Consider the following 13,686-nt stretch of genomic DNA (forward strand, 5'->3'; position numbering starts at 1 on the left):
TCATAAAGGGACCTTACAAATAGGATAAAGACATTCTAAGTACTTCCTTAAATGCATGTAGCACTTGTCTTCCACTCAGATCATACTTTCCATAGAGACTATTATGTCACAGAACAACAACACAACCTATTGGAGGATTTAAGTGAAGAAAAAAACCCTGTGCCATCTCTAATGAAAACATGCTGTTCAATAGCCAATGCTGTTCACTGATTTACAGAAATGGAAGGATTCTTAAGAGTTACACTCATCGGTGTCTGCGTGCTTTACAGTAACACCCAAAGTAAGTTGGCTTCAACCATAAAACTGTTTTATCATATATATTCCTTGCTCAACAAATCTTGTAACCAACTTAAATGTAAAAAGTAACACCTTGTCTTTTTTGTTTCGAGCCAAATGATTGTTTTAAAAACCTTGATCTTAACAATATAATATGTCGGTCCTAAAAACAGTTCTAGTTGTAACATAAGTAAGCCTATATATATATATAATTATTATTATTTCTTATATAATTGTGTTTCACTTGCATTCATGTGACAAAGCGTTGGTAAGTTTATAATTCCCAAATAATGAATCCATCAATAACTATTAAAGTATATAAATTTACATATCCTGAATTATCTTGAAATAATGATTAAATTAATAATATTCATTGTTGGGGAACAACAATCTTGAACTGTCAGCCTTGTTAATTTACAGTTCTACTGGTGGACAAATATGCAATCATTCCGGTTAGAGAATCGGGCCAGCGAGATGTAAATCCTCTTCAAACTTCTCTTTAATAGCACTTGTCAGGCAGTCAGTGATATCTATACACCATCATTTGGGAGTTATGACACATCAGCTTGTAGTATCTGACAAGTTACGTTAACTGTCACTGCTATGTCAAATTATGTTGGCTTATCAAATTGTGTTTTGGTCTGTAGGATAAAGTAGGAATACAAAATGAATACAATATATTGCTACATATTCACAGCAAACTACCTACCTCACAAAGTATCAATAAATGATTAAAACAGTCATCACAAAAAAACTGTCAGATATTATATTAACATAAGGTAAACTCCATACACAGCATGACGCAGCATATACTGTGTTAACCCGACATGATCATACAAATGTGGCTAAAGGGATTATTGTCTTTGAGTGATTGTATATCTAAAACATTTGCTAAACATCAGACATTCACAATGCCAGGGCTCAAGCTGAGTGGGGATGGCATCCCCTTGTTGAAAAATAAATGACAAGAAACATCTTCCACTGTAAAACCACCATCCCCCTTACCATTCGCTTTAGGTTAATTATGTTGTGTAGCCTATTTTGTAAAACTATCATTAAAATAAAATGTTACAATTCACTGCAAATGATGATTTACAAGTAAAGGGACGGACAGAAAATACTGAAGTGATTCAATCAGTAGCCCCTCACTGCAGGACACAAGATCCAGTAGGCGTGGTTGAATTCACATCTAGGGGGTGTAGATTGGTATAGTTTAGGGATCAGAGGGTGGAGACGGGTAGGTTTAGGTATATGTAAGGTGGGAGGAGTTGGATCTGGATCCAGCCACATCCTCTGGATCTTGTGTTCTGCAGTGAGGACCATCTCAATTCAACGGTCCATTCATAAAGATTGCTTCATTTCTAATTGAATCAACCGTTTTGAATGAATCGTTTGTTTTAAATGATTCAATTAATCGTTTAGTAAAACAGTGACTTGATGCCACCGACTGGCGGTTTTATTGTCATATTAATTTATTCGTGATGGGCCTAAACCAGCCTAGTCGCAAACAATAATGTGTTTAAAAATTTGAAAAATGTAGTAATCAATGTGTAGTGTTAGCTCCACACTATCCCCCCTGAATTTTTTTTACAGTTTGACCACTGACCTAACCTTAACCTTTAATCTAACTTTTAAACCTGTGTTTTAGGTTACCATGAATATGGGCTGATTGAAGCATGTGGTGACTCAGATCAAAAAGATTTCATCGTCCAAACTGATGATGAACAGGTGGCTCACACTGACTTCAAAGAACAGAGAGAAATCTTTACATTACCTGACTTTGTTGCCCAGATTGAGTTTCCATCACTGTATGAGGATGCTAAAAAAGCTACATCTATTTGTAGAACCATCATTGATATGCTTAAAGATGTGTACATCAATTCTTCTGAACCAATTGGTAAGAGATAGAAACATAAATAATGTTTTATTGAAATGTTTGAAATGTCTTATTATGATTGGTGGTTTCTGTCTTATCCAGAACCCCCCTGGAACTCAGTTTATCCCAAAAGTGATCCACAGTTGAATGTCAAGAACACCCTGATCTGTCATGTGACTGGATTCTTCCCTCCACCTGTCAGAGTCTCATGGACCAAGAACAATGTGAATGTGACAGACGAATCAACTCTCAGCATTTATTACCCCAACAAAGACGGGACATTGAATGTATTTTCTCGACTGAGTTTCATTCCAGAGGAAGGAGACATTTACAGCTGTTCTGTGGAGCACAAAGCCCTTCAACAACCTCAAACCAGAACATGGGGTGGGTTTGTATTCATTTTTCACATTGAATCCCCTTTAAAACACATGATGGATTTCACAAATATCCTTGTCTTTGTGTGCAGATGTAGAGATAACGGAGCCCAGCAATGGTCCATCCGTATTCTGTGGAGTTGGTCTGGCTCTTGGGCTCTTGGGTCTCGTCACTGGAGTCTTTTTTATTGCCAAAGGAAACTGATACGATAACACTGACAATAGTAGATTCTTTTGTTTTAGTTCTCATGTGAAGCTGCATATGTGCTAAAAGCTACAAACAAATACATTTTAGTGTTAATTTAGTTATGTTTTCAGGACTATATTGTAATACACAGCAGGTGACGTGTTACACCTGAAATAATGTACAATAGCTGTAAGTCTTCACAAGACATTATGTAATACTGTATTATACTATTACATTTAATGTGGTGACTTGAATATATAGTAGATGCATTAGATACTCCACTTATTTTGTAGTACATGTTTCAGCACTACCTGATTGAAAATATAAGTTTAATATTTAGAGTTATGGAACTATGGATAGGGAGTTGTGACATTAGATTATAGCCTACTATAAAATAAATAAAATATTATTTTATTTTTCTCAAATAAAAGTGAAATTTAAAAAAATATATATTTAAATGACATTGGATATATTTCATGACTTTCTAACATTTTTAGATAGACATGTCAGTTAGGCACTGAGGAAAATGCAACGTCTCAAATGTATTAAACAGCACTAATTTATTCGCTATTTCCATGGTGGATCGATTTGATCCACGATCAACATTGAGGGCTTCTTAAGAATAAACGTTCACAAATTACTGAGATTGCATGAACTGAAATTGTCATTAATGGATTATTTCAACTATGTTTGGGATTGAATCCTCACTTTTCTTTGCAACTTTTATGAAACAGGCGTCCGGTCTCTGTACTGTTGTGATACGTCAGATTCACGCAGCAGCATTGGTGATGAGAGCTAAAACCTCTTGAGAAAAAAAAAAAAAACAATCTACATATAAAATATTGGTCCCAGATTATTTGATCACTTTCTAAATAATAAAAGTACACCAATGCAAATTTGTTAGAAGTAGATACTTTGGGGTTCATTGGGACTGCCTTCTACCCAACCTTACTACCCAGGCTGAGAAAACGCTGTGGGGCAGGAGCGAGGTATCATCTTCTGTACTCAACTCCTGAAAGGAGCATGAGAGTGCTGGCTCACTAGCCCTGTCATGATGGGCCAGACCCCTTTAGAGGTAAAGAAAACCTAAACCGGTTAAGATAATTAGATAATATCATATGCAGAGCATATTCACCTAAATGAATCGATATAAATGCAATAACATGTGACATATTTTACTGTTATCAAATAGTATATTAAAGAAAAATATTATTCTACTCTGATACATTGATGTTTTCTTCAGGTAGGCCTACTACAGAGAGTCCATTTTTATCAACAGAATGTACTTCAAAAGGGGGGGTGAAATGCTCGTTTTCACTCAATATCCTGTTAATCTTGAGTACCTATAGAGTAGTACTGCATCCTTCATAACTCCAAAAAGTCTTTAGTTTTATTATATTCATAAGAGAAAGATAGTCTGTACCGATTTTTCCCGGAAAAACACGAGCGCCTAGAGGCGTGGCGTGTGGGCGGAGCTAAAGAATCACGAGCGCCAGTAGGCTTTTGTGTTGAGCGCGTCTGGAAGCTGTGACACAGATCCAGAGGCTGAAATTTAACAAGAGCAGCATCAGCAAAGGCTTCTCTATGTGGTATGTACTGAAACTGTATATATTTGCTTAGCGGTTTTGGAAAATGACTAAGTTCCACTTTGTCGTCTTTTTTTTTTATTTTTATTTTTTAAGCTGTACATGTGGAAAGTGCAGTTTGATAACAACATCGCATGTTGTTTACTTGATCTGCTTACACACTGATAGCTAAGTTAACAACACAGAGATATTTGAAGCAGTTTTACTCGTGCAGTTTGATAACAACATCGCATGTTGTTTACTTGATGTGCTTACGCGATGATTGCTAAGTTAACTACACAGAGATATTTGAAGCAGTTTTACTCACCGCATGCGGTTCCAACACACGATCGTGACCCTTTTTCGTTGGGATTGCATTATCCTTAAGAAATAAACGATGTGCAAATCCAGCGTCAACCTGGGCCTTGTTTGTAAAACAAGCATCTTCGAAATGCAGGGAACAAACACAAACACTTGCACAACTCCGTTGATGCTCTGTAAAAATAAACTCCATCCACTGGTCCCTTAATGCTGTTTCTCTTTTGGTAATGTGTGCAGGGTTGTCTTGCCCTGGCAACCAAAAACACACTCCTTTTGTGACATTTCGCGACGCTCTCGCTCTGATCAGTGATTGTCTGTGCACAGCCTCTCTCTGCTCTGCTATACGGGAGCGCGCGCTCTTCCGGCAGACGCGCCCTTAGCACCCATATAAGGAAATTCCGCTCCATCTAACGTCACACAGAGCCATACTCGAAAAAAACGTTCCGAAACTTGTGACAAACTGGAAGGAGTATTTTTGGAACAGAAATACTCCTTCAAATGTACAACTTAATTTTTGAAACTTTGTCCATGTTTAGCATGGGAATCCAACTCTTTAACAGTGTAAAAAACTCAGTATGCATGAAATAGCATTTCACCCCCCCTTTCAAGAATAAAAATGTTGATAACGCATCTAATGTAATTTTTCTAAAAACAAATACAAAAATAAAAATAATAAAAAACATTTTACCCTATAAGCAAAAAAAAAAAAAAAAAAAAAAAAAAGGAAAGGAAACAAATTAACAAATGGTATAAACTATTGGGGCAACAACAGAAACATTCCACATTTTAGAAACTTGGAACCTTTTGGCGTGGGAAAGTGTCATGAAATGTCATGTGTGTCCTCAGTGGGAGAAAGCCAAATGACAAAACTACTGGAGTCAAATAAATGAACAATGACTTTATAAACAATGTCTATTTGCCAGCAAATCCCCACTGAACTTTCATTTCCGCTTTTTTTTTTTTTTTTCAGTTGAGCTCTTGTGAAAAATGATCCAGTCTACGTTACTTAATCACATGCTGTTTTGTGGGTCTGTCAGAAGCTTGATTTTCCAGTTTGATGAATTGAGATAGCAAACTGGACTGGCATTTACTGTAAATGCAGTCAAGCTCATTCCATCTCTATGCCAGTAAAACAACACTGAATGCACAATGCAGTATGATCGTGTGATACGCCTGGCCTTGTTGTTGCCCATTATGTTTGAAACAGGTAAGAAATTGTATGTTTTTAATAATAATGAAATAGTTCTACTGTTCATAATTCAATAAAAATATCTGTATAATAAAAATTTATTATAAAAATCATTAGGCTATACTAAAAATAATTTGAAATTGTAAGTAGAAATATCTCTACTTAAATATAATGTATCAATAGATATATGATTATAGAACTTTCGAATGGTTTGTTGGCTTTTTTCTTAGTTCATGGACATTATGGATTCATCCGGGTTCTCTGCCGTGAACTTGGTTCTCTACAAAATGTTGAGTTTATCTACTCAATCAATTATGACAAAAAAGAACTGCTGAGATTCAACAGTACTGAGAATAAAGTTGTTGCTTACACTGAATATGCAATGAAATGGGCAGATGACTTTAATAAAAAACCTGAGTGGCTACACATGGAGGCTGAAAAAGCTATTGCCGACTGCAAGCGATTTGGGCAGCTATACCTCCCTGAGGTAGAAAAAACAGGTAAGATGCATGAAATACTTTTTGAAACAAGCATGAATCAATGTGGACACGCATGAATCAACACAAAAATGATCCTCATCATGTCAACAGTAAAACCAGAAGTCACAATCCGATCAGTAAGACAAGCCAGTGGTAACAAACCAGCCATGCTGATCTGCAGTGCCTATGACTTCTACCCTAAACCCATCAAACTGACGTGGTTAAGAGATGATAAAGAGGTGACAACTGATGTGACGTCTACTGAGGAGCTGGCTGATGGAGACTGGTACTACCAGGTCCACTCCCACTTGGAATACTACCCTAAACCTGGAGAGAAAGTCTCCTGTGTGGTGGAGCACGCCAGCTCCCATAAACCCATGATCTATGACTTGGGTAAGAACAGAGCTGATACTGCAAAATATGATCACAGAAATCAAACTATAGTTTATACTATATACTTATTCCCTTATTTGTTTTATTTTACTGTGACAATAGCCAAATACTCTGGAAACAAACTTAGCTTCCTACAGAAGATATTAGTTTCAGCAGATATTGCTTATTAGTTTCAGAAGATTAAAACAGAAATTTTGTATGTTGCATAGCCTAAACAATTTATCCAACCACAGAGGATCTTGTTCAGGCCAGCATATTATTACTACTTATTGGTACTGAAAGTTCTGTTGTTTATAAATGGCAATTTTATCTCATGGCATCTTCTAGACTTAGTGGAAGAATTTAGTGCATTGCATAACAAACCATGGAATATTTTTGCACAATTTTATTTTACTTTGCAGATTCATCGCTGTCAGAGTCTGACAGGAATAAGCTCATAACTGGTGCTGCAGGGGTGGTGTTGGGGGTGATTATGGCAGCTGGAGGACTGGTCTACTATAAAAGAAAACACACAGGTTAATGTGTAAACACTCACATACAGTCCTTTTTTTTTTTTTTTAAAGCAATATTGCATTAGAAGTCTAATGTTTTCTCAACTAAAACGCTCATTATCTCATTTTCATAATCTTTCATTTACTAGCACTCATCATATCAGCTGGAAGTCAATGCTCTGAACCTCTGCAGACAATCAGAAACGCTGAAGAGCAGTAGATTAACATTGTGTAATTCACTGTGCATCAGCATATGAAAGACGGACACCCTCCATAAGATCTTCAAGGACAAAAGGATTACCAAAAAAACAAAACAAAAAAAACAACAACACTGTTCAGCTGCAAGTTTTATTGATTGAATTTAGTTTATTAACTATAAATTGATTTATAGTTAATAAATTAAAATTTTCATAGTCATTATACATATAAATATTTGTTACATTATAAATATTTGTAAAACCTTGATTTATCAATGATATGAGGACAATGTTATTTTTTATTTATTTGGCATACTGTAAATTACAGTAGGCTACTTTATACAATTGTATGTAAATTGCATTTGACAGTGAGTTGTTATTAAGACTGATAGACAGAACAGTCAGTTCAACAGAATAAATTCCAGATCTCTGTACATATCTTTTCTTATACAAATCATATTTAGTTATTAAAGGGGTCATATTATGCTTTTTTAAAGATCGTTATTTTGTGTATTTGGTGTAACAGAATATGATAACATGTTTTAATGTTAAATAAAACACGTGATTTTTCAAGTACTGTACATTATTGTGTGTCCTCTATACTCTGCCTCTCTTAAACACAATCTTTTTTTATAAAGTTCCTCCTTCTGACAAGCACAGTCTGCTCTGATTGGCCAGCTGCCCCAGTGCATTGTGGGTTAGTTTTACCATAATTTCAAGCCCGAAAGGGGAACAGAGCAGTGTGACAGATAAAGCTTGTATGTGTTTGCAGTACACACGCCACAGACAGCTGACTCCGCTGTGTGACCCCCTCTCTCAGAAACACACAGCATCTCTCTGACATGACTGCTTTAACACTAACTGCGGTTACTGAAACCACCACTTCTTTCTTTGCATGAGCATTTGGGTGACATTAATCAAATATTTCTTTATGCACATAGAGCTTGTAACACTCTAAAGAGAAAGAAATGTAACACTCTAAACTCGAAAGAAATGAAAATTGCATCATATGACACCTTTAAGAAAATAAATATATTTGTAAATATGAAATCACAATATATATGAAATCACAAAAAAGGTTAATGATGTTTTTTGTCTGGGATGAAAGAGCTGACAGGTTAGACCATCAAAAATCAATTCAGTTATTACTATGGTTTAATTTTCTGATGCCTATGATTCACAAGTTCACACTTAGGCTACATGTAATAAATAGAGTAAAGGTTATGCATATTTGCCGCACTGACTGAGGTGAGGGCTTCGAGCTCGGAATCTGGCCCAAACCCACCCAGACGGCAATATAGTGTTGTCTCACATCTGGTGAACATCTGGCCTGCGTGAAATCCATTCGGGCCAGATCTGGGCCGACACTGCTTACTGTCTGGGCAGAGTACTCCCTGGTTGAGAGAGGAATAGTTAGAAGTGAGGAAATGGGGTGATGGAGGGATGCTAGAAAACTGTCAAGGAACAGAGGTAAGTCTGCTGTGTATACCTCTTATCTTGTTAATTACGTTGATTACTGACTTTTTTTTTTTTTTTTTTTTTTGCTGCTATCAGAGTTTGTTGTCAAATATCTTGTTTGTACAAGCAACCACGTTCCCTGAGTAGGGAATGCCATGCCGCATCAGAAGATGGCACTATGGGGAACACCCTGGGCATTACAGTGTCTGAAACTTGTCAAACATTCCAATTCTATTGGCAGACAATGTGATGTGGGGACTACTTCACTTAAACCATAAAAGGGCATCTGCAACATCATGTCTTCAAATAAAATAATTTGTTGTAATTATTATTTTTTGCACATTTTTGGACCAAATTCTGTGAAGCAGATTTCCCTTTCCCCAAATTTAAGGTTAGTACCAAGGCATGTTTTCAAAATTAGTAAACATATAACCGACATTCAAAAAAGTTGTTTATTCCGGAGGTCTCAGAGATTCCAAATAAGTTTCCTAAACATGTCAAGTTAATTGTAATTTCTCAAAGTATCAACATGATATTAATGTATGCTGTCTGAGCAATTACAATTTCCTGTGGATTTTTCACATTCAAAACAGAACAACACAAATAATACCATATGTCAATAAAACTCGGATAAAGCTTTATTTTTTTTGTATTTTTTTTTAGGTTGATGAGAATTATGTTGGAGTTCCAAAGGAGTTGACATTTGCTAGGATCAATGACAACATAAGAGATGGATTCCTGTCTGAAATGTAAACATTTTGGGGAGGTTCAAGATCTAAAAGTCTTATACAATCCAAAGAATAAGAAACATTAGGAATTGCAAAGGTTGTTTTTGAATCTGTAAATGCAGCAAATAATGCAGGAAGAAATCTGCACAACACTTCTGTGATGGGAAACAACATCCATGTGACCAAAAAGGTAAATACCTTTCTATACTCTAAGTTCTCAGTTTTTCTATAATACCGCTGATATTTCTATTATATCAGTATCTTCTAAATAAAATATTTTTTATAAACATGTCCATGCAATCTGTTGCAATTGCCAAATTCAATGTATTTGCATTTGAATGCATGATTACATGACTTTTCATGATCATGGTTGACTGGTTTTAGGTTTGAAGAGGAACCGATACTTCCAGATGATTATTAGTGGTTTATATACACCTTTTACTCTCCCTGTTGGAGAAGAAGCCTGGGGACCCCAGTCACCATCCTCTTTCTCTGTTTCTTTAACTGTGAGTACAAGACCATAGGCATTGCTTGTCTTTTCACCCCCTTTCTATTTCTCAGTATTGGTCATTAAAAACTTTTATTTCTAATTTCCTTTAGTGATGTAAAATAGTTTAATCGCTTAAATATGAAATCGCTTAAATCCATCTCCCTTAACTAGGTGGGGGATGACTTTACATTATATTACATTGTTATCATACATAATATATTATTATATGTGATATCTTCATGCTTGGAACTCTATAACATAACATAAGACTTTTTTATTTATTAATTTTTTAAGTAAACTTGCAAGTCTCTTTCAATCTTTCAGGAGTATGATCCACTGAAGAAGCTGTCATACACATGATCATCATCATCATCCTCAATATGTAATGGCTCCCCTTCACTGGATTGTTTTACTCCATTATCCACGGATACTACCTACTCCAGCATGCACCAGGATACACCTAGTAGCTTCTGGCAGACCCCTCAATACCAAGATACCCCTTGCACCCCTTCTCTAACCTACAGTAGACCAGGCACACCGTCTCAGTGTGAGAGGACCCCAAATGAGTCTACTTTGATAAATACTGCCTCCTGTGTTCCTTTTATTCAACAGTCCATCCCAGACACCTCACAGCTTCAGCCTGGAAATATGACTCAAGCAGCCTTCAAAAAAAAGCATTATTAGGGACAAAAGTAACTTGTGTTACTTACAGTATTTGAAAAAGTAACCCATATATTCTTTTGTAAATTAAAAAGTAATGTGTTACTTTACTAGCTACTTGCTTTTTTCTCCTTTATACCAAGGAGCCATATTCCTAATCCTTGTCCACATAGCATCATTCAAGGTGCTGTGAAAAACTTTTGGATGCTAGGTGGAGGTCCCTCTCAAAATGGCAGCTTCTCAAATAGGCAAAAAACTCCAGGATGCAATTCTCACCTTAACAATCATGTTTGTGGAAGACACTGGGTCAGACCTCTTGAGATCAGGTACCAAAACCCATACAAACATAGGCCACAGCACAAATATATCCATAGACCTGTATATCGGGGAGGTCATTACCGCTTTGGACCTGTGGCCAGTCAACTGCCTTTTAATAAATGTCAGGAAGATCCAACCACACCATCACTTTCAGATAATTTCAAACGCCAAAACTTTACTGGCTTAGTCAAGGGCCTCAGTCAGTGTTCCTCACATTCATCCTGATATGCAGATAAATGCAAATGCAAATAAATCAGAAAATACTTTCAGTAGCACAGTACCTAGTAAGACAACTCAAGAGGTGAACTAAAATCAATGTTCAGCACAAGCTCAATTTTCTCACTCATATACCCCAAAATCGTGTCCTTCTTATGAAACTACAAAAGATCTTTCAGAGCCCATAGTGCAGTGTCCTTCTCCTGAATCTCCTGTTCCAGAATCAAAGCCTAACAGCCTGGACCTTCATATCCAGATGCTTCTTAGTGCTTGAAATCCAGTTCTGCACCCTTGTGAACCAAGACAGTTCAGACACCGAAGAGCATGATCCAGACTATCATCCTCAACCTTCTCCCAAAGTTCCCAGCCCCTCTCCTTCTTGTTCCACAGATGTTGTCCTAAACCATGACCAAACATCATCTATTGCGTGCAATAATGGCTCTCATCCAAGAGATAGTTTATCTGGCATTTAGGATGTGAGTCTTATTCAGCTCTATGATGTGGCAAAAGATGACCATGAACTTAAATCAGCCAGGGAGCCTAGGGTCAACCCAAATATAGGTGAAGATACTTCAGATCGGCCGTGTAGTATACCAGTGATATGCAGCAACGGGAGCTATTTCTTTTTTTCCAATCCTCATTCCACCATCTGCTCTCTACCCCTCCATTCCATCTCCTTTACCCTCAAAAATGGATCCTCCTCCACCTAATGCTCCATTGTTACATGGATACACTCTACCTAGTTCTTCTTGTTCATTCTTCCCTCCTCCAAAGATCCAGAAAGTCTGTAGACCACCCAACTGGCAAGGTAGCCAAGTACGTCTTCCCATTCCTACTAGAATAACACAAGAGCAAACCTCATTCTCACCTCCCTTCCTCCCTCCTCCCTTTAATTTCATGACACAATGCCCACCTTACCCTTCCGCTGGGTGTTCATCTGCCATATTGATGTATAGACCACCTTGTCTTCCTTCCCCCATGCCCAGGTTTGACCCTTGTAGACTCATCTTTCACACACTGGGAAAAATATCTGGACACCCCAGTGACCCTGTGTGCGCCAGATTCAGTAGAAAGTGATATGGACCATGAATTATTCGGTAAGTTCGTTGATTTTCGGTTTTCACATAAAGCAAAAATCAACCCCCATGTTTCTCAAATGAAAATAAAACATTCATAGATATCCACTAGAGGTCACTGTATAGACGAGACATGCAACTTTATCTGTATCTATATTTTTGTTGTTTTTTAGAGATGAAAAATAACTTAAAGAGATAGTCCACCCAAAAATAAAAATTCTGTCATTAATTACTCACCCTCATGTCGTTCCAAACCCGTAAGACTTTCGTTCATCTTCAGAACACAAATGAAGATATTTTTGATGAAAACCGAGAGGTTTCTGACCCTCTATAAACATTTCAGAAACCTCTCGGTTTTCATCAAAAATATCTTAATTTGTATTCTGAGAATGAATATATATATATGCTGATCTATGCAAGGGAGGAGTATGCCAGCTCAGATTCCACCTTCATCCAGATCAGGATCAGAACTCTGAGCTCAACAGCGTCGCCTGTTGTCCTCTTTCAGCTGTGACAGCAACCTCCTCAAATTCAACCAAGGTAAGACTGGCTGTCGCAACAACTGCATAGCAAATGCTAGAATCACCAGAAACACCCAAATCTTCCACAACAGTGCTATTTTGTTAGTTAATTAATTAAAGTAGTGTAAATATTTTCCTTCTTTACAGTTCCATAAGAAGAAGCTGCGTTTTGGCAGGAGTCGTATTCATGACTGGGGGCTGTTTGCAGAGGAACCCACTGTTGCAGATGAAATGATAATTGAATATGTAGGCCAGAGCATTCGGCAGGTGAGATTAAAAAACTTAAAACACATAGTTAGATATTTCAGCACTTATTTCTGAGTTAAAAGGCTTTTTTTTTCAGGCTTTAAATGTCTTGCAAATTCACAAGTTCCTGTATATTTTTATTATATCCCAAATTCTGCTTGTAGCTGAAAATGAGGGCATTGGAAGCAGTTATTTGTTCCGGGTCGACCAGGACACTATCATTGATGCAACCAAGTGTGGAAACTTTCGAGATTCATCAATCACAGTTGTAAGGTAAGACCAGATTTATTTAAGTTTATTTAAGTTAAGTAATTAATCACAATAAATTTTCAATATACCAAATAATTGTTACCTTTTGTTGTTTAGTGTTTATCATTCATTTCCATTTTAACATTCTATGTCTACTGGTTTTTATGTGTTTTTCCTTCCATAGCCAAACTGCTATGCCAAAATCATTACTGTGGAAGCTCAAAAGAAAATAGTCATCTTCTCTAGGCAACTTATTGGTGTAAATGAAGAGATCACTTATGATTACAAATTCCCTATTGAGGATGAGAAGATCCCCTGCCTGTGTACTGCTGAGAACTGCAGAGGAACCCTCAATTAGAGAAGGACTCATTTTACA

General features: G+C 36.8%; 2 protein-coding genes and 1 pseudogene across 4 annotated transcripts; all 3 read left to right on the forward strand.

Moving 5' to 3' along the window:
- The first annotated feature begins 149 nt into the window (after nucleotides 1-149).
- On the forward strand, nucleotides 150-3,357 carry LOC128018485 (H-2 class II histocompatibility antigen, A-U alpha chain). Of its 2 annotated transcripts, none has more exons than XM_052604015.1 (4): nucleotides 150-280; nucleotides 1,925-2,173; nucleotides 2,255-2,540; nucleotides 2,619-3,357. In XM_052604015.1, the coding sequence occupies exons 1-4, from the start codon at nucleotides 220-222 to the stop codon at nucleotides 2,737-2,739; spliced, it is 717 nt and encodes a 238-aa protein (XP_052459975.1). In that variant the 5' UTR covers nucleotides 150-219; the 3' UTR covers nucleotides 2,740-3,357. The 2 variants fall into 2 exon arrangements, with proteins under 2 accessions (XP_052459975.1, XP_052459976.1); XM_052604016.1 differs by having other exon boundaries at nucleotides 2,255-2,536.
- Nucleotides 3,358-5,586: 2,229 nt separating this feature from the next.
- On the forward strand, nucleotides 5,587-7,571 carry LOC128018484 (rano class II histocompatibility antigen, A beta chain). Of its 2 annotated transcripts, XM_052604012.1 has the most exons (5): nucleotides 5,589-5,806; nucleotides 6,019-6,288; nucleotides 6,379-6,660; nucleotides 7,062-7,175; nucleotides 7,301-7,571. In XM_052604012.1, the coding sequence occupies exons 1-5, from the start codon at nucleotides 5,749-5,751 to the stop codon at nucleotides 7,369-7,371; spliced, it is 795 nt and encodes a 264-aa protein (XP_052459972.1). In that variant the 5' UTR covers nucleotides 5,589-5,748; the 3' UTR covers nucleotides 7,372-7,571. The 2 variants fall into 2 exon arrangements, with proteins under 2 accessions (XP_052459973.1, XP_052459972.1); XM_052604013.1 differs by lacking the exon at nucleotides 7,301-7,571 and having other exon boundaries at nucleotides 5,587-5,806; nucleotides 7,062-7,180.
- A 1,220-nt stretch (nucleotides 7,572-8,791) lies between these two features.
- LOC128018124 (histone-lysine N-methyltransferase SETD1B-A-like) lies at nucleotides 8,792-13,668 on the forward strand (annotated as a pseudogene).
- Nucleotides 13,669-13,686: the final 18 nt, after the last annotated feature.

This window comes from Carassius gibelio, chromosome A8, assembly GCF_023724105.1.
Source record: "Carassius gibelio isolate Cgi1373 ecotype wild population from Czech Republic chromosome A8, carGib1.2-hapl.c, whole genome shotgun sequence".
NCBI classification, from domain to species: Eukaryota; Metazoa; Chordata; class Actinopteri; order Cypriniformes; family Cyprinidae; genus Carassius; species Carassius gibelio.